Genomic DNA, 24,924 nt, shown 5'->3' with positions numbered 1-24,924 from the left:
GAATAATTTTAAATTTTAATTTTTTTACCTTTTAATTCAGTGATGGCAATCACCTATAATTGCTCCTACCCTCAAAGTAATCTGATCATATCAGGACACATCACTTTATATAGATTTACAATGGAGTGCTTTGGATGTCCTTGTGAATTCCATTAAGCTAGAGAAAAGGAATTCTTTTTTTTTTTTTTTTTTGAGAAAAGGAATTCTTATCTAGACCCAGAGCCTACTTTTGTAAGTCAAGTTTTACTGGAACAGAGCCAAGCTCATTCATGGATTTATTTTTTATGACTGCTTTTGTGCCACAACAGTATAGCTGAGTAGTTATGGCAAATTCAGGAAATGCAACAGAGAACACATGGCTAACAAGCCTAAACTATTTACTATTTGGCCTTTTACACAGGATTGGCCAGCAACAGGGCTGAAACCTGCACACCAACATTCTTTTTTTTTTCACACCAACATTCTGATTGCTGATCAAACTTGTTATTCTACACCCAGACTCTGGGCCATGGTCTAATATCCAACCATACATAAAAAGCAAATTCCAACATTTGGTTGACATTGTGAAGTGAAGTGATGTCGCTCAGTCGTGTCCGACTCTTTGCGACCCCATGGACTGTAGCCTATCAGGCTCCTCCCTCCATGGGATTCTCCAGGCAAGCAAACTGGAGTGGGTTGCCATTTCCTTCTCCAGGGGATCTTCCCGACTCGACCCCAGGTCTCCTGCACTGCAGGCAGATGCTTTAATCTCTGAGCTACCAGGGAAGCCCCTATAACTTTTCATTTTCTTGATATAAACTTCTGAGTTCCCAAGACACATTTTACTGGTGCAAACTACCAGTGGAATTCTCTGCTACTCCCTAGCCAAAATAAGAGAACTTTTAAAAGGCCCTTGGCAAAATTAAGGTAACTCAGGTCAGCAAAGGGGCCCTACCTACCTGTGATACTCCTGCCAAGACCACCAGTGACGGCACAGCATCAGCCCCACCCCACCCTCCGGTGTATCTGTACTCGAGAGGGAGCTCAACCTCTCCTTGCTTTTTCTACCTCTGCGTTCCTGCCTAGAACCTGCCCTCTGAGTGAGGGGATAGCAAAAAACAAGTCACAGTAAATAGACAAGAGGTCAAAAACTGAAGGTTTCCTTGAGACCAGGAGATACAGTGTTCAAAGAAAAAGTAAGACAGAGTAAGAGTAATATTTCGCTCTGAAGGTATTCTTGTCCCTAAAGGATTACACCCTGGATGAGGTGGCAAAGGATGCAGTCCTCATTCCTACAGGATTTAGGCAAAGTTCATCATGTGTGTGTTTGAAGGGAAGGTGTCCATTTTCTCTCTAAAGCTCAGCCTCAAAGGCCTTCAGAGAGTCCCACCAAAGGAAGCCAGATTAATTTGAAAACTGAAACTAAAACACAACCGTTGAACCAAAGTGAGACAATGGCAGGCAGCACCCACAGTCTCAGTCCTGGGAAGTATCACACATGTGGCTCCATCTCAACTTGGTTCCTTGGGCTGCATGACACTGAGCAAACGGTTCTAAGTCTCAGAGCACCCCTCAGTATTGTCATTTACCTGAGTACAAGCAGGACACACAAGGGTCACTCCAACCCTAACTCCCCAGGACTACAGCCCAGGCCAGCAGCCAGCTCTCAACTGTCATTTGTGTTAATAATGACAGTATCTTTGCCCCATCCACTGCCCTGTTAAAACAGAGCACCACAGAACCAAGCAAGAAGTTTTATCATCTTTAGTACAAACCGAAAGCAAGTTCTGTTTCAGGCCCTGGTGCTCTGTTTTGCAGAATAAGAGGTCAGCATCATTCACACATTTTTTTTTTTTTTCTTTGAAGGAAAAAGCAGCTTCTGTAACATGTGACCAACTTAGCTAGTGTAATGGTCAGGTTCAACTCTCTCCACTAGATAAGGGGCTTTATAAAAGGGCTAAAACAGGGCTTTAAAAACACCACTAGGAATCAGCAAATCATCAGTCTAGATGTTGGGAGGCAGCAGGCTCAATATCAAGTACTGAAAAAAGATGTGGACACCCAAAAAAGCCTTCCCCAAATCTCAGTCCAGAAAACAGCTTTGGGGAATGCCCTGGAGATCCAGTGGTTAGGACTCCGTGCTTTCACTGCTGAGGGCACAGGTTCAATGCCCTGGTCAGAGCATGCTGCAAGCCCACCTCCCACCCCTGTCCCCCTTAAAAAAAGAAAGGGGGGCAAAAAATAGCTTTCTGTTTGGAACCCACCTACTTTACAAGGTGAACATGGCAGCTGAAAAGGGATTCAGGGCTCAGGGTCTACAGTCCTGAGACTCTAGGACTTTGGCCACTTATGATCTCCTTCTCTGAAACTCATGTCTGCTTTTCAGCCACTTGATGTCCAGAAAGGATCTGAGAAACCAAAAACTGACCACCACACAGGCAGTGACAAATGTGCGGCCACAGCGCTACTCACCTAAACTGTCAGGGCTGTCAATGGAGAAACACATCAGTATAACGTCGGTATCCGGGTAGGAGAGAGGCCTCAAGCGATCATAATCTTCCTGCCCAGCTGTGTCCCACAAAGCCAACTCTACCTATGACAGGAAAAATGAACATAAGAGTGCAGGTTAATCCCACTACTTACTTTCAGAAGACGTGAAACCACTGTACCTTCAAATGATAGACTGTCCACATAGTAAAATACAAAAATGGTCAGTTTTATTAGTCAAAAGTAATTTTGTAGCTTGTAAGTACTTAATCACAAATAACATTCTACAGAAGAAAGAAAGTGAATGAACCATAGACAACATCCCACCAGATATACAAGGCAAGACAGGGAAAAACCACAATAAGTAACTTTTCTTAATACAGTCTCACTCAACCATTTCCTTACCTTATCTCATCACTCTGCTCCAGTGAGGAAACAAGGTTGTATTTGAATTGATGGATGAGAAAAGATACCATCCTGGGTGTTGGGCAAGGTCTGAGCTGACAGGAAGGCCTATGGCTCTGCTTTTACTGCTCAAAAAAATGTCTGAATGGCTGAATGAAAGCATCATTCAGGTAGGGGGGTACTCCTTTCACCTTGGGAATCTGTTCACTTTCCAGTGGGAGGAGGGCAAACAGACACCTGGACTTAGATAGGACTCCACCACCCCCATGCCTGTCAGGCACTGTAGTCAGCCCAGTCACTTCTTACAATCACAGTGGTTTTTAGCCCTTGTGGCCCAAGGAGTTCTCCCTCCAATGCCTTGAGTAGCCTTCTCCTCCTAACACCTTCAGAGCCCATATTTCAGTATCTAAATATTATTCCTACCTTAAAGTTGATGGCTAATTATTTATTCCACCTTCAACCTCTGCCCCAGGATGTGTCACTCACAACTTCCACAAGTCCCACTGTGCCTCTGTCACGCACATTACCATCAGCCTGGTACAGGAATCCATAACATATTGATGCCCAACCCTCACAACTGGTCTGACCTCAGGATGCTACAGCTCATTCTCTCACAAACGCCACTCCCCTGGCACCCCCACACCTCATGAGCATTCAGTCAGACAGAAGAGCTAACTCTGTCTCCTGATAAATGATTCCAGGGTGCCAGGCCTGTCTCACGTCAGGGCCTTTCCATTTTTGGCAGACCTATTCCCTGGCCCATAACCACCTAGAATCCTGGATGGTTCCTTGGGCTCTGTGGGTGCCTACTCTTAAGAGAACATTTGCAGGAGGCGCCCTCTCTCACCCTGGGGTACTGACTTGCTCTGAGGTAGGTAGCTAGGATGTGATACCCTCTTCCAGATCAAGTACCCTTTTCTCAGGGTTTCTCTCCCTGGTTGAAGGGCTTTCATTTTACCAGGGTCAGGCAGAGCAAGAAAGATACTCACTCATCATTCCTCAAGGTTTGTAAGTCAAAATCCCCATGTTTCTTAAGGTTAAGAAGATCCTGGTCATTTCAAGACCCCAAGGCAAAGATGATGCTTCCAAGAGGACAGAACAGCCAACAGTACCCCCCAAACATACACTGCCACAGGTGGAAAAGACTTTTCCAACTGATGACTGCAGACACGTAGCAACCAACAGCTGTCATTCTCTAAATGAGAAGATAAACCCAGCAATATACATTCAGTACGCCTTTGAGAAATGTGCTATGAAAACACCAACCTAAACCTGTTTCCTTCAAGCCACTGGGTCTTTCTGTGTGTGTGTGTCTGTGTTTGTGTCTATCTATCTAAATTGGGTGAGAGGTCTGGTATGTGACAGCAGGCCCAAATTTTCCCCAGCTTGTCAGATAAAACCAATCTTCCTATGAAGCCCACAGAAACCTGTACCCAAGCACCCACTCAGAGGACTGACTGAAAGTTGAATTGGCAACACTATACTGATGGGCCACCTGCAGGGTATAAGACCCAAAGTTCTCTTGGGCAGGAATTCATTGTGGTTTTCTTCACCCATTCGTGACCAGAAGGGTGCCGTGGGATTCCTGATGGCCTGAGCATCCCCTGTGGCCCACATGGCTACTGGGTAAACCATAAGAGGGGGTGCTGAGTATGCTCTTGTTCAGTCCAATTTGTCAAGTGCTTTGGTGCTTCCAAATGCCTTCAGTCACTTCATAGACCCTTGCTGTCAACTGTAAAATGGCTTAAACCACTTTACAAATCAAAGTGGCTCAAAGATTAGACAGCTTACTCATGGTCAGAGAAGTATCAAAGCACCCTGTAATGAATCCTAGAATTCGAAGCAGCTGGCCTAATGTGCTTTCCACACACAGTCCCACAAAATGAGGTTAGGTAGTACTGGGACAGAAAGGGACAGCAGGAAAGCAAGAATAGGAGAAGGAAGAAAGGAGACAGAATTGTGGAAGCCAATAAATTAGGTGCTAGCAGCATGAGACATGTGACTGAATGCCTAAGAGGACGCAGTGTGTTGGAAAACAGCCCGTTGTTCTACTTTTCTTTTCAGCTAACCCATTTGCAATGAGAATTTCATTTCTCTTCAAAAGATGGACAGGAATCTGGATATTATTTTGACAGCAAAAGGGGGAGAGACAATTCTAATTTCAGCGGTTTTTCCCCAGTCTTGCTGGTGGGCTTTCAGGGCAGACAGGAGGAAACACTGTCCTCACCACCAGTGAGAAGTAACTGAAGCAAACACAACAGCCTGTTTATGTTAAAGTCAAAAGACATTAAAAAAAAAAAAAAAACCCAAAAACCTAAATGTGAGCAGGCTTAAATGTCACATTGTTGGTGGCACAGAGCCGTACAACCTTTGAGAAGCATCATCAATAAGAACACATTGACCTAGTAATCTCAAACTTCAGCACTTAATGAAATACTATGACAGATAAAAAAAGCATATCCATACAAAGGTTCATTTCAGTATTAACCATTTGGCAACAAACTAAATTTCAAATATAAACAAAGCTGGAAAGAACAAGTATTTTAAGGCTTCCCCATGTGACATACGCATGAATGTGGACATAATCTAGATCATAATAATTTAAAATGAATAAAATTGAACTAAGCAAGAGACTTCCAGGAAAACATCTACTTCTGCTTTATTGACTGTGCCAAAGCCTTTGACTGTGTGGATCAGAAGAAACTGTGGAAAATTCTTAAAGAGATGGGACCACCAGACCACCCGAGCTGCCTGCTGAGAAATCCGCATGCAGGTCAGGAAGCAACAGTTCGAACTGGACATGGAACAACAGACTGGTTCCAAATAGGGAAAGGAGTACACCAAGGCTGTATATTGTTACCCTGCTTATTTAACTTATATGCAGAGTACATCATGAGAAACGCTGTGCTGGAAGAAGCACAAGCTGGAATCAAGATTGCCAGGGAAAATATCAATAACCTCAGATATGCAGATGACACCACCTTATGGCAGAAAAGTAAAGAACTAAAGAGCCTCTTGATGAAGTGAAAGAGGAGAGTGAAAAAGTAGGCTTAAGGCTGAACATTCAGAAAACTAAGATCATGGCATCCGGTCCCATCACTTCACGGCAAATAGATGAGGAAGCAATGGAAAGAACGGGAGACTTTCTTTTTGGGGCTCCAAAATCACTGCAGATGGCAACTACAGCCACGAAATTAAAAGACGCCTGCTCCTTGGAAGAAAAGCTACGACCAACCTAGACAGAATATTAAAAACCAACAAAGGTCTGTCTAGTCAAAGCTATGGTTTTCCAGTAGTCATGTATGGATGTGAGAGTTGGACTATAAAGAAAGCTGAGCACCAAAGAATTGATGCTTTTGAACTGTGGTGTTGCAGAAGACTCTTCAGATTCCTTTGGACTGCAAGGAGATCCAAACTGTCCATCCTGAAGGAAATCAGTCCTGAATATTCATTGGGAAGACTGATGCTGAAGCTGAAATTCCAATACTTTGGCCACCTGATGTGAAGAACTGACTAATTTGAAAACACCCTGATGCTGGGAAAGACTGAAGGTGGCAGAAGGGGATGACAGAGGATGAAATGGTTGAATGGCATCACCAACACAACAGAAATGAGTTTGAGTAAACTCCAGGAGTTGGTGATGGACAGGGAAGTCTGGTGTGCTGCAGTCCACAGGGTTGCAAATAGTTGGACACGACAGAGCGACTGAACTGAACTGAAAAGGCGAGAAGAGAACAGATTTCTCATTTTAACTTTTTGTTATTGTTATATTATGCACTGAAGAGACAAAAAGGCCTAATTCAAGGCTCTATGAATAGCCTAACATAAAAAACAGTAGCAGTTGTTCTGAAAAGTATACTCACCTGCTTTCCATCCACTTCAATATCTGCCACATAGTTCTCAAACACCGTAGGGACATACACCTCTGGGAACTGGTCCTTGCTAAAGACAATGAGCAAGCAAGTCTTGCCACAGGCTCCATCTCCAACAATCACCAGTTTCTTCCGGATGGCAGCCATTGCTGAAACAAGACAAAAATGTTGTCTAAATGCACAAGAATCCATAATAGCTTTAATCTATAGCACACATTTTCTGCCCATGGGGCACAAGCCTCTATTAGCACACTAAAAATATAAGATAAAACGCTAGTAACACCTTTCCATGTGGCATCAAAAAGTCATACCAAAACCCCATAACTATTATACTTGACGGTGAAAATATGTAAAGTTTTCCCTTAAGAACAGGAACAAAACAAGAAAGTCCACTCTTGCCACTTCTAAGGAGGTTCTGGCAATTAGGCAGAAGACAACATAAAAGACATCCAGACTGAAAAAGAAGAAGTAAAATTATTTTAATTTGCAGATGACATAAACTTTTTTGTGGGAAACTCACTTAAAAACCCAAATGAAATCCAGTAAAAAGCTATTAGAACTAACAAATTCAGCAAGGTTACAGGATACAAGATTAACATATAAAATCAATTGTATTTCTATACCCTAGTAATGAACAAACTGAAACTGAAATTAAGAAAGCAATTTCACTTACAACAGCATCAAAAAGAATAAAACATGAATAAATGTAACAAAAAAGCAAGAAACATACTCTGAAAACGTTAAAAAAAATATAGAGAAATAAAAGATCTAAATAAATGGGAAGACATTCATGTTTAAGGACTAAAGGCCAATACTGTTAAATGGCAATATCCTCCAAATTAATCTACAGACTCAACTCAATCCCTATCAAAATCTCAGCCAGCTTCTTTGCAGAAACTGACAACTGATCAGAAAATGCACATGGAAATTCAATGGACTCAGAACAGCCAAAGCAATCTTGAAAATGAAGAGCAAAGTTAAAGGTCTCAGCAAAGTTAAAGGACTCACATTTCCTGATGTCAAAACTTACTATAAAGGTACACTAATCAAGGCAGTGTTGCACTGTTATAAAGATATAAATAATTCCCTGGTGGCTCAGACAGTAAAGAGCACCTGCAATGCAGGAGACCCAGGTTTGATCCCTGGGACGGAAGATCCTCTGGAGCAGGGAATGATTACCCACTCCAGTATTCTTGCCTAGAGAATTCATGGATGGAGGAGCCTGGCAGGCTAGAGTCCATGGGATCCCAAAGAGACATGACTGAGCGACTAACACTTTCACAGATCAATAGAGTAGATCTGAGAATCCAGAAATAAGTCCTCCCATTTAGGGTCAAGTAAATTTTCAAAGAGGATGCCAAGACAATCCAATGGAGAAAAAAACAGCCTTTTCAACAAATGGCGCTGAGACAACTGAACAGATAATATGCAAAAGAAGAAAGTTAGAACGCTACCTCACATCACATACAAAATTAACTCACAATGGATTACAGACGCAAATGTAAGAGCTAAAACTACAAGATATTTTTTAAAGTGCAGTAAAATATACAGAAAACTTGCCATTTAAATAATTTGTAAGTAAATACTTTAGTGGCATTACATATATTCAACACTGTTGTACGATTATCACCATCATCCATTTCCAGAACTTTTTTCACCTTCTAAAACTGAAATTCTATATTCATTAAACAATTAATGCCCCATCTCCCCTACTTCCACTGTTGGCAACCATCATTCCACTTTCTACCTTTATGAATTTTACTGCTCTAACTACCTCATGTGAGTGGAATCATACAGTATTTGTCATTTTGTGACTGGTTTATTGTGCTCAGCATGTCTTAGAGGTTTCCTCTCTTTGTAGCATGTATCAGAACTTCCTTTCTTTTTAGATTGAATACTATTCCATTGTATGTACTGATATATACCACATCTTATCTATCCATCTATCTGCAGACAGACACCTGGGTTGCTTCCACCTTTTGGCTAAAAAATACATTTCTCATAATGTATTGTGAATAGTGTATTCACAAATATATCTATTACCAAGAACCAAAGAAGAAAGATAAATTGGACTTCATAAAAAATTTTAAAGCTTTTGTGGTTCCAGAGATAGCATCAAGAAAATAAGAAGATAATCCACAGAATATGAGAAAATGATATGGGACCTATATCCAGAATATATAAAGAACTCCTAAAACTGAGTAACAAAAAAGCAGCTTAGGTTGGTGGTCTGACTCAGGATCTCTCACTGCAATCAAGGTTGATGCGGACCCACAATATGTAAAGAACTCGTACAACTCAATAATAACTAGATAGACAATCTGATTTAAAACCGGGCAAAGGATCTGACTATATCTATGACCCCAGCAATTCTACTCATAACTCCAAGAGAAATAAAAATGTGTTCACACAAAAAATTTAAATGAATGTTCACAGCAGCATTATTCATCATCATCAAAAAGTAGAAACAAACCAAATATCTAACAACTGATGAATGGACAAAGTGATTTATCTACACAATGGAATATTATTCAACAATAAAGTGGGGGGATACTAATACATGCTACAACATGGATGAACCCTGAAAACATTACAATTTGTGAAAGAAGCTAGTTACAAAGAAACACATGTTGTGTCATTCCATTTATATGAAATGTCCAGAATGGGCAAATGCAGAGATAGTAGACTGGTGACTACCAGGGGAAGGGAGCTGGAGGAGGGAGGAATAGGGAATGACTACCAAAAGAATAGTGAGGTTTTTTATAGGGTGATGAAATTTTTCCAAAATGATTCTCAGATGGTTGCATAACTCGATGAATATTCTATATACAACTGAATTGTAAACTTTTTAATGGGTGAATTGTAATGTGTGTGGATATTTACGAAAGCTGTTACCAAAAAAAAAAGAAAAAGCATGAGGACTCCCTACCTCCACTTGCCACAGCCTAGAGGTCAATCTGAACTCTCACCATTACCTCTTGGAACAGCACTCCAATTTTTAATTGTGCACTTTGCTGCCCAGCTATAAGACATTTCTTAGTTTCCCTTACACTAGATATAGCTTTAGCCCCTGAGATGTAATCAGCAGTATTCTGTGGGACTTCCAGAAAATCTTCCTTAAAGTTGGAAGTCCCTGCCCCTTCTTCATCTCCTTCCTCCTCCCTGCTGCTTAAACCTGGAGTCATGGCTGCTTTCTAACAATCATCCTAGAACATGAGTGCCACACCCTGGAGCTGAAGGAGTAAAGGGTGGAAGGCACCCAGATCCCAGGTATTTTGGAAGCCACCATCTCAGCCCAAGACTGCCTACTTCCATACTTCTTTTATGTGAATGAAAAATAACTGTCTTGTTTAAGGTAGTATTTTTCAGGTCCCCATTATCTACAGTCAAACTAATCCTCAACAATACATTCACTGACAAAATCATACTGTCTCAAGGGAACGTTTCTCAAACTGGTGACACAATCCATTGGGGTACATGAAGTAAACATTAGAAACTATTTTTTTTAGTCTGGAAAATGTAAGAAATTTAGCTTTAAAATTTAATGCACATAAACTCATAAGGTTCTGTAATGGGAAGGGCAGACGCTACTGTCACTCATTTGTGAGTTCTGAGAACATTCGTGGTGTAGTGCAGTGAGTATGTGGCTGGCTAAGAATATATATATATATATATATATATCTAGTAATAGTTAAAGACTTATTTTCTGTGAAAAAGCAAAAGGAGGATTAAGGATAATACTACTAAAGAAAGCACAATAACCAGCATATACATAAAAGGGAAATGTGCTCAATACAATTCTTTAAATCATAGGACCACACAAGGAAAACAGTACTGTAGATAGACTAGCCCTTTGAACTCAGCACTTCTGACACCTATTCAGCTCCTATATCCCTCCCTCCATTTTTGTTTTTGATTCCTAATAAATATGGGACCCACTTCAAGGTCCTGTACTTGATTCACTTGGGTTTTGTCTTCCAACCAGACTGCAAATCACTTCAGAGCAAAGGAAATATCTTATATTTCTTCACAGCCCTATGTGGCTCCATACTTTAGTGGACATGTAGTAGAATTTAAGCAAGTGAATGGGTATGAAGCAAGTGGAAATGTATACCTTTTCTTTGAAACAGATCAGAGAGAGGAAGGTTAGTAGAGGAAAGCACAGACGTGGGGAGGAGATTCCTTGTTTTAAAATAGGCACCCTGCACTTTATGGTAGACTGAAAGAAGGAGCCAGTAGACAGGAGAGATGAAAGGGGTGTGGGATACATATTAAGTAAAATTAAAAAACAAAACATTTTTTTAATGAGAGAGATAGACTATTTCATTTTCAGCCTCCTATGAAATAATCCAGGGCACAGACACTAATTTGCCTTTTTTAAAAAGTCTTTCCTCTATATTCAGTCTGACTGCTAACATCTTGCTAGGATTCACAAATCACTTTCTATTTTTTCTTATGCTCTCAAATTCATGTCACAATTTTACCTCCCAGGCCGATCTTGGTATTTGGTGTATGCCCAAAGTCCAGCAATGAGGACCTTATAGGATGCAAACAAAATGTATCTGTTATTCCCTGAATTATTAAAAAAGACTTCCATCTTTGAATACCATCCCTCCTAGAAAGTACTCAATTTTTAAGAAGTAATTCCTCTAAATCAAATACAGTTAAGGACACACAAAATGAAAATGCCAGGGAGCAACCAAAAAGGCTCTTGAATATTTCCCTTAGGGAATATTCTGCCCAGGAAAAATATAAAACCATTTAGTTTCTATTGATGATAAAGAAAAGAAATTACAAGTGATTATGGGACAAAATGAAAATGAAAGCCTATAATTACAAGGTGATTTCTGGGATGCTGGGAGTCTGGCAACACAACCAGAGTTGTTGACAAGATGTGAAAAGTACAAACATCAGAAAATGAAACTACTTTTTTTCCTGAAATGACCCAGAAATTTTTTTTTTACTCTAGTATCTTTCCTTTCCACGTTGTTATAATCCAGCATCTTTTCAAGTACATGGCTTGCCAGCTTGAGAAAGAAAATCACACTGAGCTCTCTCTGCAGTCTCTCTGCCAGATGTATTCTTTTCTAGACTCTGAATTGTTTCAGATATAATTCTTACAAGTTTTGAGTAGAGGTTTGTTTTTCCAGTAACAGTCAGCTGTAAGATATCTATTTAAGTCACCTGTAATAGCATGCAAGTGAGTGTATATTTCTTTAGAGGAGTTATGGGGATCTCTGCATCTCTTACAGGGTCTGGCAAAAGACAGAGGAAAGCAGTGTGCAAGTTACTCCTACTAAGTCTCTCCTGCCCAGGCCTAACCTTACAGCCTCCAGCACCTGTCAATTTATATAGTGTTGCCACCTGGGGTATCCCACACCCCCTTCATCTCTCCTGTCTACTGGCTCCTTCTTTCAGTCTACCATAAAGTGCAGGGTGCCTATTTTAAAACAAGGAATCTCCTCCCCACATCTGTGCTTTCCTCTACTAATCTTCCTCTCTCTGGTCTGTTTCAAAGAAAAGGTATACATCTTCACTTGCTTATGCTTAAATTCTACCAATGTGCATTCTGCCCAAACTTCTACTGAAACTTTCTCAAAAGTCACCAGTGACCTACCTTCACAAAATCCAGTCCTCATTCTCCTCGATATTTTTTTACCACCTTACGTTCCTACCCTTGGACCTCCCTGACAAAATATGCTAATGTGCTCATCTCTTAAGTCTTCCGTTTCCCCAGCTACAGCCTCCATATCTAACGATTCCCTTCAAGATTGTTTTTCCCCTTACCTTCCTAATACTCTACCTATCTCTCGGGGTTTCAGTTCTTCAAACATTACCTTTATGCACATGTTTCTCAAATCTCTATTCCTGATCCAGTCCTTGTTCTCAAACTCCTGACACACCTGACCTCTGTGCGATAATCCTAACGCCTGGGGCTTTGGACCACTCCTGGTTTTTTTTTTTTTTTTTCACTCCTGGTTTTTATACATATCAGTTCAACCAATTTACCAGGCATCCTACCCTATGTGAGGGTTGTGGCAAGTTTTTTTTTTCCCTCTGTGGATGACTCATCCATTCCTGAGAAAAGTTCCTTCAGGACAGGGGCTATGGGACTGACTGGCCTATCCCTTGAAGCTGTATTCTCAGCTACATTAAAGTGGCAAGGACATGCTGAATGGAGTCCATGTACAGTGGAATAAAAGTCTAAAAAAGGGGCATGTTTCTCCTAAATACTGATGAAAAACCTGGAAAGGCTCAAAAAACTGAAATTCCAATCCAACTACCAAAGGTCAAGCACTAAAATACTGGAAAAGACTTCAGTGTGGAGTACTAACTGGACCTGGACATGTGCTACATACTCACAGTATTTCAATGTCATTCCTTTGAAAAATGGACTACACCAAAGTATGTCACCTGAAGCTATTTCTGCCTGTCTTACTAGGGATGTTTTCAGAGTCTCAACATTTCAGCTTCCCCTCTAGGTCTGATATACCGTGTATAATGTTTGCTATCTGCCTTTCAAAAGCCCCCTATTTTACCCTCCTATACTACTGGTGGGAATGTAAACTGATACAGCCACTATGGAGAACAGTATGGAGATTTCTTAAAAAACTAAAAACAGAGCTACATATGACCCTGCAATTCCACTCCTGGGCATCTATCTGGAAAAAAATATGATCCGAAAGGATACATGCACCTCAATGTTCATTGCAGCGCTGTTTATATTAAAAATAGCCAAGACGTGGAAGCAACTTTAATGTCCATCAACAGAGGAATGGATAAAGATGTGGTACATATATACAATGGACTATTACTCAGCCATTAAAAAGAATAATGCCATTTGCCACACCATGGATGGACCTAGGGTATATCATACTGAGTGAAGTAAGTGAGACCTAGAAAGAGAAATATCACATGACATCCCTTATATGCAGAATCCAAAAAGAAATGATACAAATGAACTTGCTTAAAAAACAGAAAGAGACTCACAGACTTAGAAAAGGAACATTATGGTTGCTGGGGGGGGGCGGGGAGTGGGGAGGAATAGTTAGGGATTTGGGGAAGGTCATGTACACACTGCTATATTTAGAATGAAAAACCAACAGGGACCTATCGCATGGCACAGAGAACTATGCTCAACGTTATGTGCCAGCCTGGATGGGAGGGGGCTTGGGGGAGAATGAATACAGGTATGTGTATAGCCGAGTCCCCTCACTGTTCACCTGAAAGTACCACAACTTTGTTAATAGGCCATACCCCAGAACAAAATAAAAAGGTTATAAAAGTCTGGAAAAACAAAAACAAAAGCCCCCAATTTTAAGTACATACTTCCCACCACCATTGTATTGCAGTTGGATCCTTCACATCTGAAAACAGCCCTGTAAAATGCCATCAGAAAGGCAAGTAGCACCACAGCAAAGATACCTGCTGTTAGTGATTACTATTCACAGGGACAGTGTACCAAGTATATTGGGCCCAGCTCTGCCCTGTGATTTTCAAGGGCTCGAAGATTCCCAGGATGGGAACTATGACAGTATCAGTGGCTGCAGCAACCTCTCGACATCAACCACAACAATGACAAATTAAGGTAACCTTGACTTAGATGAAGATATTAAGAAGAGGTGGCAAGAATACATAGAAGAACTGTACAAAAAAGATCTTCATTGACCCAGATAACCACGATGGTGTGATCACTCACCTAGAGCCAGACATCCTGGAATGCAAAGTCAAGTGGGCCTTAGGAAGCATCACTATGAACAAAGCTAGTGGAGGTGATGGAATTCCAGTAAAGCTCTTCCAAATTCTGAAAGATGATGCTGTGAAAGTGCTGCACTCAATATGCCAGCAAATCTGGAAAACTCAGCAGTGGCCAGAGGACTGGAAAAGGTGTTTTCTTTCTAATCCCAAAGAAAGGCAATGCCAAAGAATGCTCAAACTACTGCCCAACTGCACTCATCTCACACACTATCAAAGTAACGCTCAAAATTCTCCAAGCCAGGCTTCAACCGTACGTGAACCGTGAACTTTCAGACGTTCAAACTCGATTTAGAAAAGGAAGAGGAACCAGAGATCAAATTGCCAACATCCACTGGATCACAGAAAAAGCAAGAGAGTTCCAGAAAAACACATACTTCTGCTTTATTGACTATGCTAAAGCCTTTGACTGTGTGGATCACAATAAACTATGGAAAATTTTTAAAGAGATGGGAATACCAGACCACCTGACCTGCCTCCTGAGAAATCTGTATGCAGGTCAGGAAGCAACAGTTCAAACTGGACATGGAACAACAGACTGTTTCCAAATTGGGAAAGGAGTATGTCAAGGCTGTATATTGTCACCCTGCTTATTTAACTTACATGCAGAGTATATCATGAGAAATGCTGGGCTGGATGAAGCACAACCTAGAATCAAGATTGCCAGGAGAAATATCAGATATGCAGATGACACTACCCTTATGGCAGAAAGTGAAGAACTAAAGAGCCTCTTCATGAAAGTGAAAGAGAGTGAAAAAGTTGGCTTAAAGCTCAACATTCAGAAAACTAAGATCATGGCATCCGGTCCCATCACTTCACGGCAAATAGATGGGAAAGCAATGGAAACAGCAAAGAGACTTTATTTTGGGGGGGCTCCAAAATCACTGCAGATGGTGACTGCAGCCATGAGATTAAAAGCTATGACCAACCTAGACAGAATATTAAAAACCAACAAAGGTCTGTCTAGTCAAGGCTATGGTTTTTCCAGTAGTCATGTATGGATGTGAGAGTTGGACTATAAAGAAAGCTGAGCGCCAAAGAATTGATGTTTTTGAACTGTGGTGTTGGAGAAGACTCTTGAGAGTCCCTTGGACTGCAAGGAGATCCAACCAGTCCATCCTAAAGGAAATCAGTCCTGAATATTCACCGGGAGGACTGATGCTGAAGCTGAAACTCCAATACTTTGGCCACCTGATGCGAAGAACTAACTCATTTGAAAAGATCCTGATGCTGGGAATGATTGAAGGCGGGAGAAGGGGACGACAGAGGATGAAAAGGTCGAATAGCATCACCGACATGAGGGACACGAGTTTGACGAGGCTCCTGGAGTTGGTGACGGACAGGGAATCCTGGCGTGCTGAAGCCCACAGGGTCGCAAAGAGTCGGCCACGACTGAGCGACTGAACTGAACTGACTTAGATGTGGAGTCTACCTTGCCTCTGTTGCATTGCTTTTGTTTGGGGAGTTTTCTGTTTGCTTTTCTGGCCATGCCAGGCAACTTGAGCGATCTTTGTTCCTCGACCAGGAATTACATTCAGGGCCTTGGCAGTGAGAGCACCAAGTATTACCCACTGGACCTCCCAGGAATCTCCCTGTTGCTTTGCTGTGATAACAGTTACTATTAACAGTTACTATTCTATAGGCAACATGAAAGACCCACAGTCTTCCAGGTATAGTCTCATTCACAAAGTTACTGATAACCACATCAAAAAAGCCAATTAGGCCTTCTGACTGTGTCCAGAAGGCTTGATGCTTTAAGTTATAGCAACAAGGTGAATTCAACAAGGCCACATGGGGGGTTGTCTGGGCCTGGCATTCAATGATTTAGTGGTTAAAGCATAAAATACAACTAAAAAAGTATTAATTGCTATTGTAAGGTTTCTATTAGGAAACTTTTGTTCTATTTGTTCAAAGACTCAAAACTTATCAAAGACTGGAACTCAGTAAAGGAATGGCTGTGCTGCTGAGCAGCAGGGCTGGGAGTGAATGGCAAGAGGTCACCCTTCTGGAAACCACCACCTTCCTTCCACAAGAGGAAATAAGGGCTGTCTGCACATAAACATCCTCCTTGAACAGCACTGAGGACAGAGGGGAGGACACAGGGCAAGAACATCTTTTTTGCAATGTGCAAATCCTGGCTGGCACAGTCTTAAGTACTTGGACCAATGCCCCATTCAAGGGTGACTCTTCTGCTGGCACAGATGATGAAGCACTTTCCACAGCACAGACTTCACTGGCCCCATCAGAGGCTTGGGCTTTTGGAGGACAACCACTGAAAAACACTTCACTGCCACATGTGACAGTGCTAACTACCGCTTATCACAAGCTACTTGTGGCTCTCGACTCCATTTCTGCCTCTCCCCATTACCTGACACATAACTTCTTAAAAAAACACACTATGCTAATCATTCTTCTGGTTCTCCCTTTAATGATACAGATGGTGTTATAAGTTTCAAAATACACTATACTACAACAGATCTTACACTGTTTGATCCGCCACCATGACCCTTTTCACCGGCCTATCACAAATCACTTGCTACACATTTGATAGGAACTGATGTGATTCTGAACTTCTCCAGAGACAGATGTAATTATCATTCATTTTACTAAGGAGAAAAGAAGCTTAGAGTTACTATATTTTACTGAGTATAAAGTCACTATGTTATATTAAAATACATTTTCAAACCTGAACACTGTTCTAGCACGAGATACCCAGTTTTTGGAGAGGTTACTGAAATGTAACTTGTGCAACTGGGATCGACAACAAAGGCTTTACTCACTGCTGAAGAGCCCTACAAATCAAACTCCATTAGCCTAAATTTCTGCCAGTAAGCATATAAATCAGGCCAGGTATACTAAGCAAACATGTCACAGAAACCCTGTACTGATACCCAGTGAAAGGCATGTGGTGTCCAACTATCAGGGGACAAGGGGAGAGGGAGAACACGACACATGTGAAAAGAAGCTATTCTACAGTATGTGTTATATATGTGCAAAATATAGTGGATATGTGTGTGTGCAACACACATATAAAATCTTTCTTAAAAATATCTCAATTGAAAAAAAAAATCTAAATTGAAATAAAATTCACATACAATTTATCCACTTGAAGAATTCAATAATTCTGAGTATCTAAGATACAGCATAATGATTATAGATTATGATACTCTATCATATACTTCAAAGTTACTACAGAAATAAATCTTAAATGCTAGCACCTCACACACAAAAAATGGTTATTATGTGACATGATGAAGGTATTAGCTAATGCTTTGGTGGTAGTCATTTCGCAATTTAAGTGTATCAAATTAATATCATGCACCTTAAGTTTATACAATGTCAGTTATATCTCAATTAAGCTGGGAAAAAAGTACAAGATTCAATTGTTTTTGGCAGTTTACAGTACTTTTAGAAGTTGTGATAATATATAGCAAAATTTGCCATTTTAACTATTTTATTTTAAATGCATAACTATGATATTATGACTTATAATAAGAAATACATATATGGTCTTTGTCCTAGCTCCTGGCACATAGCTACTAAAACCTTAGTAACTTTCTAAGTGACATGAGCAATGGAGAGTTATTTGTTATAATATTTGGTCTTAGGTCCTCAAATAGCTTCAGTTCCTGAAACAGGTCCAGAATGATCAGGGTGAAGAATGTCTTGTTATTCATAACAAGCTCTTTTCAATCATACCTGAGTTTAAGTTAATGAAGTGACTTTTGGAAAATCCCTAAGGATGGGGGCTGGTTGCCAGGAGAATTAGATTGCTTTATAAACCCCAGGGGATTAGTGTTGTAACTTTCAGTCCACCCCCCACCCCAAGCAGGAGAGAGCACTGGAGGTTGAATCAATCAATGCTGGCTGTTGATTTAATCCATCATACCAGCATAATGAAGCGCCCCTCCAAACCCAACGGGCTCAGAGAACATCCGGACTGGGGCTGAGAGTGACACACCCAGAGAGGGTAGGGAAGCTGGGCCCCTTCTCTCATGTCCTGCCCTACGCCTCTGGCTGCTCCTTCCGTAAGAAACTGGTAACCAGTAAGTTAAATATTTTCCTGAGCTCTGTGAGTCACTCTAGCAAATTAACTGAACTCCAAGAGGGGGCTATGGGAACCTGGGGTTTATAAAGCAATAAAAGCAGAGCTCTTTGGGTCTTAATGACAGATTCTCAAAATTAAAAGTTGACTTGATTCAGATACAAAATCTGAAACTTTACCCAAACTCTGCTTGCTTTGGTAACTAAGTCAAGTTTCTTTCAAATTAAATTACTCATGCAACAAAATTCTGTTACTGTTACCTTTAACCTCAAAACACTAGGAACCCAAATCTAACTAACCAGCTTCACCTCCATATGTCTTACAGAGTGATTTACATTTCTCCAAAGAGATGAGATCTATATTTGGCCCAGGCTAAGGTCTCTGGAAGAATCTACTTAGAAAACCTGCAACTTAAATCATCTATGTACACAGGACAAGAACTATTGAAGGGTAATGGAAGACTAATTTGGCAACAGCCATTTAATATTACTAGTAGCCTTTAACAGAGAAAAAAACCTTTCTTGAAATTCATTTCAGGGCACCATCTATAGGAGTTCTCCCCAAATAAAGTAGCCTGAGATCTTACTGCATAGGACATCCAGGCCAGGGTCTAGCATTCCAACATTTTTTCTGAAAATTCCATAGGCAATCATCAAAGTACCAGCAAGATAATCGGCTTACTCAAGCCACAAGCTAGAATTTTTCAAGCTCACGGTGAGAGCCCAGATTCAGCAGCAGAAGACATGAAGTGATGCCCAGTAATATCTCTGGGAGATGCATTCTGTTCAAGGCATTATATATAAGAGTTTTAAATCTTATTTTAGTTTTAAACCTTACAACCTAGGTTTACTCAGACAATTTAGACTATTCCAGAGTTCTTTGGCTTTACCAGCTTGTCTGCGTAAGGACCTTTCCTTATGACACAAATGGAGTCAAGCAGAACCCTTGAATATATACCACAGCCTTAAGGACTTCCCCAGTAGCTCAGATGGTAAAGTGTCTGCCTACAACACGGGAGAACCAGGTTCAACCCTGGGTCAGGAAGATCCCTCTGGAGAAGGAAATGGCACCTCACTCCAGTACTCTTGCCTGGAAAATCCCATGGACGGAGGAGCATGGTAGGCTACAGTCCATAGGGTCAAAAAGTCGGACATGACTGAGCGACGTCACTTTCACTTTAAAAAATTTTTAACAATGACGTTGAGAACCCATTTACAGAAAGGGAAGATCATTTTCTCAGAGTTCTAAAAAAACTTCTGTCCCCTTCCCCCAAATCAATTCTTTTAATACAAAATTTTGATTCCCTGGGCCATGCTGTTAGCTAGGTGTGAGGAAAACCAAGAGTGTAGTAATAATATATAAAGTGAAAACACAAATAAATAAATACCTAGTAGATGGTTACTTCATGAGTGATGAACCTTCCTTGACTATTCCTCAGTAACTCTTGAATTGTACATGCCGGAAAAAAAAAGGCTGGGGGGTGGGGGGTGTGTTTACAAAAAAAAAGGACAAAGACCAAATCTCAAAAGGTCTTGAGATGTCAGTGGGAAGCAATAAGGAAAACTGTGAAACAAAGTACAGGGAAAGTTGTTAATTTGGGGATGGGGGGTAAAAAACAAAATTTTGTAAGGAGTGTCACAAAGTGAGTACATCCATGTAACCACCACTACCATCAAGAAACAGCACAGCCAGCATCCCACAAGGCCCCTGGGTCCCCACCCTCCTAAGTCATTCCTGGACTAGCCTGGTTTCTTTCCTTGTGGATTGGTTTTCCCTGGGTTTAAATTTCTTTGCTGGATTTTGAACTTTCTTTGGGGTTACTTTAACAACTTTCAGAGACTTCCTCCAGGTTGCTTCAAATAGCCTTTGGTTTACTTTCATTGCTATGCAGCATTCTGCTCTTGACTGATGATTTCTGCCTTTTAGGAATAAATACTGTTACGGCAAATCTTGCACATGGCTTAGTATACTTATTTACTGATTTTGTGGGTTTATACCTAAGAGAAGGTTTTGCTTTAGTACATACTACTAAACAGCTTTGCAAAGTAGTTGTACACACCCACAAGCAGTGTTTTCCATTCAACAGTTTTCTTCAAATTTTAGCCAACTTGGTGGATGTGTAGTGATATCTCATTGTGCTTTAATGCACGTCTCTGATGATTAATGGTGTTGAACACATTTTCCTGAATTTACTGGCCATTATAGAAAGCTGCTTTTGTGAAAAATGATTACTCTGAACTAAGAGATTTAATTTTACTAGGGAAATGAGATACCTATGAAACATACTAAGATGTAGACTGAATTTTTTGTAACAGAAGCCAAGAGTAACGGAGTAGGTCAGACTATCAATCACTGAGAAGCAGATAAAACTACTTCAGACTTACTAAAAATTGTAAGATTCAGTAAAAATTACTCTGGGGTACCTGGTAAATGGCGCTTCATTTTACTCCTATAGTACATACACTCATTAAGAGGTTCTCAAAATGTACTTTGCATCAGCATCACCTGGAGAGAGGGCTTGTTTAAGCCCAGATTAATGGACCCAACTCCCAGAGGTTCAGATTCAGTAGTTCTGTGGTAGGGGCTGAGACTGCATTTCTATCAAATTCCATGTGATGCTAACACCACTAATCTAGGGACCACTTTGAGAACCACTGAAGGCCGAGACAGTCACCTTGAGAGGACGATTTCATTAACTGAAGACTAAAGAATAAAAAAATAAAAAAGGGAGAACTAAGTCAATCATGAGTGCCTTACAATATCTGCCTGCTAATCTTCAGTTAGCAGTTACTTTTAATTTCCAGTTCAATTTAATCTAGAAGACTCCAGAATGTTGCATACTAAACTCTAGGCACTAAAACAGCTCCAGAAAGCCTTCAGGAAGCTATTCAGACAAAAGTGAGTCAACATCATGGTTACACAAACATGAGGAAATCACGGAAGACTGCTGTGTGAAATGGAGAGAACTGAATGTTAATGCATCACTGCAGTTTACCTACCCAAGTGCAGAAAGCAGCTGAGAAATGTCTCAAGGACCACTCCCACACTGCAACAAGGTAAGCAAGACGGCAGGAGTGCAAACAGGCTGTAGTAAGCAGAAGGAATCATGAGACTTGTAAAAAGATGTGTGAAAAGAGCTGGCCACCACTTATCAGTCTAGTTGTAGCATAGCTTCCTGAAAGTCAGAAAGCTGCTACCGTTGCTTGACATCATCTCTCTTCCAATGAGCGTAAACAGACTAAGACACACCAGAACTAAATCGATGACTTTACAGCAACTCAAATGTACTTGACATTTGGTAGCTCTCTTCCTCTTGTGTGTAAATGACAGTCTAAAAAGAATGTGTACAAAAAAATAATAAAGGATAGAAAGATGGAGAAAATGTGAACTATGTGTTTACAACCACAAGACTTTTGATCAAATATATCAAAAACTCAGTTAAGGAGAAATGATTCAGAGTAAACAATCACTCTGAGTTACAGATTAACTGACTCTTTCACAATATCACCAAGATTTGCTTGAAGAGGCAAAAGAGAAAAGGATACTAAAACCCGCAGGATTGCTTCTTGATGCTTGTTGGGGGAGAGAGGGTGAGAACAGCGTGTTTAGGAATACAGTCTGTGGAACAAATTTGTTTATTAGTTCAGTGCCTTGTTCTGCCCCTTACTGGTTAGCTGTGTGACTCTGGACAAGTCAGCCTTTCTGTGCTTCAATTTCTTTTTCTGTAAAATAAGAATATAGGCTCTATCCCGTGGGGCAGTTATGAGAGTTGGATGTGTTCATATAAAGGAAACAGTCTATAAAAGCATTACTTAAGTGCTTCCTATTTCTGGCAATTTTCCTTTTATTTTCTACAAAGTGGTGGAAGACAAGGCTTCTTTAACTCAATGCCTATGGTTCTGGGTCCAAGTATGGAGAAAAAGAAAGTTGGGACAGTGGGCTGCAAAAAAGAAAGGTTCCCTTGTAGCTCAGTCGGTAAAGAATCTACCTGCACTGCAGGACACCCGGGTTCGATCCCTGGGTTGGGAAGATCCCCTGGAGAAGAAAATGGCAACCCAGTATCCCTGCCTGGAAAATCTCATGGACAGAGGAACCTGGTGGGCTGCAGTCCATGGGGTTGCAAAGAGTAGGGTACGACTGAGCAACTAACACTTCCTTTAGATAAATGGAAAGACATCTGTGGTCATGGAAGGTAGGTGGCAATACTCCTCAAATTGATCTTCCTCAAACTGATCCTCAAATTGATCTATACATTCAATGCATTCCTTATCGAAATCTCAGCAGGGTTCTTTGCCAGAAATTAAGAAGCTGCTCCTAAAATTCATATGGAGATAAGGTACTCAGAATAGCCAAAACAATACTGAAAAAGAAAAATTAAGTTGGAGGACTTCTTACTATCAAAACTCACCACAAAGTTATGGTCGTAAACCAAAAGGCAATGCGATACTAGTACACAGACAGACATACAGATAAATAGAAGAGAGATCAGAAGTAAACCTTCACTTATATGGTCAGTTGATTTCTAACAAGGGGCCAAGATCATTCTAAGAGGAAAGGAGAGTCATTCCAAAAACAGTGCTGGGGGGACTGGATATTCACATGCAAAAGTCCAGACTCCGAGTTTACACAATAAACAAAGTTAACTCAAATAGGTAAGAGGAAAAATATAAAAACCTTAAAATACTGGGGAAAAATCTTGTCACTGGATTTAACAACACTTGGATATGACACCACAAACAAAGTCAGTAAAAAAAAAAAAATTAAATTGAACTTCATCATAATTAAAAACTTTTGTATCTCAAAGAGCACCATCAGAAAGTAAAAAGATGACCCACTTTTGAGGAGAAAATATTTGCAAACCACGTATCTGATATGGGATTAATATCCAGAATATATACAGAACTCCTAAAATTAAATAGCAAAAAAAGAAACAACCCAATTCAAAACTGGGCAACAGAATATACACAAATGGCCAATAAGCTCATGAAAAAGATGGTCAACATCACAAATTATTAAGGAAATACAAATCAAAACTACAATACCAACTTACATCTATTTGGATGGCCAATATTAAAAAAAAGACAAAGAAAACAACTGTTAAACAGGGATGTAAAAATGTTACAGCCACTACGAAAAACAGTATAGAGGTCTCTCAAAAAATTAAAAACAGAATTACTATGACCCAGTATTCTACTTCTGGGTATATACATCAAATAACTGAGCAGCAGGACCTTGAAGAGATATTTGCACAATCATGTTCAAAGCAATATTATTCACAATAGCTAAAACATGAAAGCAACCTGAGTGCAGACATGTAAAATGTGGTATATACATACAACAAATTATTCAGCTTCAAGTAAGGAAGGAAATTCTGTAATGTGCTACAACATGGAGGACATTATGCCAACTGAAATAAGCAAGTCATAAAAAAATAAATATATGATTCCACTTATGTTTTAGTCAAAATCATAAAGATACAAACGGGAAGGAGTGGTGTTTGCCTAGGTCCATGGGGACAAGAGAATGGAGGATTAATATTAAATGGGTATAGAGTTTCAGATTTACAAGATGAAAAGAGTTATGGGAATAAATGGTAGTGACGGGTGCACAACAATGTGAATTTTACTTGGCTTGCAGGATCTTTATTTCCCACCCAGGGATTGAACCTGGGGCAGGGCAATGAAAGTCTGGAATCCTAACCATGAAGCCACCTTGGAACTCTTGACATGAATGTATTAATATTTAATACCCCTGAACTGTACACTTAAAAATGGCTAAGACAGGGACTTCCCTAGTGGTCCAGGAGCTAAGACACCGAGCTCCCAATGCAGGGGGCCTGGGTTTCATCCCTGGTCAGGGAACCAGATCCCACAAGCTGCAACTAAGACCCAGAGTTGCCAAGTAAATAAATAAATATTTTTATGCTTAAGTTTCCACAATACTCTTTCCATACATCTCACCCTCTCCTCCCCTTTCCCCATGTCCATAAGTTTATTCTTTATGTCTGTTTCTTCATTGCTGCACTGTAAATAAATTCTTCAGAACCATTTTTCTAAATTCCATATATGAGCATTAGAATACAATACGTTTATCTTTCTTTTTCTGACTCATTTCAGTCCGTATAATAGGTTCTAGGTTCATCCACCTCATCAGAACTGACTCAAATGTGCTCCTTTTATGGCTGAGTAATATTCCATTGTGTATATGTACCACAACTTCTTTATCCATTCATCTGTCAATGGGCATCTACGTTGCTTCCATGTTCTAGCTACTGTAAATAGTGCTGCAGTGAGCAATGGTATACACGTGTCGTCTTCAACCTACGGTATATGCCTAGGAGTGGGATTGCTGGGTCACATGGTGGTTTTATTTCTAGTTTTT

General features: G+C 40.4%; 1 protein-coding gene across 2 annotated transcripts in view; it reads right to left on the bottom strand.

Moving 5' to 3' along the window:
* Positions 1-24,924, bottom strand: part of RHOA (ras homolog family member A) — a 47,224-nt gene that overhangs the window by 3,483 nt on the left and 18,817 nt on the right. The window contains exons 3-4 of one of the 2 annotated variants that reach the window (XM_043885205.1): positions 6,735-6,892; positions 2,452-2,572 (exon numbers count right to left, since the gene is read on the bottom strand). In XM_043885205.1, coding sequence (XP_043741140.1) covers positions 2,452-2,572; positions 6,735-6,890 — 277 coding nt within the window. In that variant the 5' untranslated portion in view covers positions 6,891-6,892. Of the gene's footprint in view, positions 1-2,451; positions 2,573-6,734; positions 6,895-24,924 lie in introns of those variants that run through there. The other variant, XM_043885206.1, reaches the window with a different exon arrangement.

This window comes from Cervus elaphus, chromosome 24 (assembly GCF_910594005.1).
Source record: "Cervus elaphus chromosome 24, mCerEla1.1, whole genome shotgun sequence".
NCBI classification, from domain to species: domain Eukaryota; kingdom Metazoa; phylum Chordata; class Mammalia; order Artiodactyla; family Cervidae; genus Cervus; species Cervus elaphus.
Note: the sequence above shows the minus strand (reverse complement) of the source record. Positions and strands in the feature narration are given on the sequence as shown.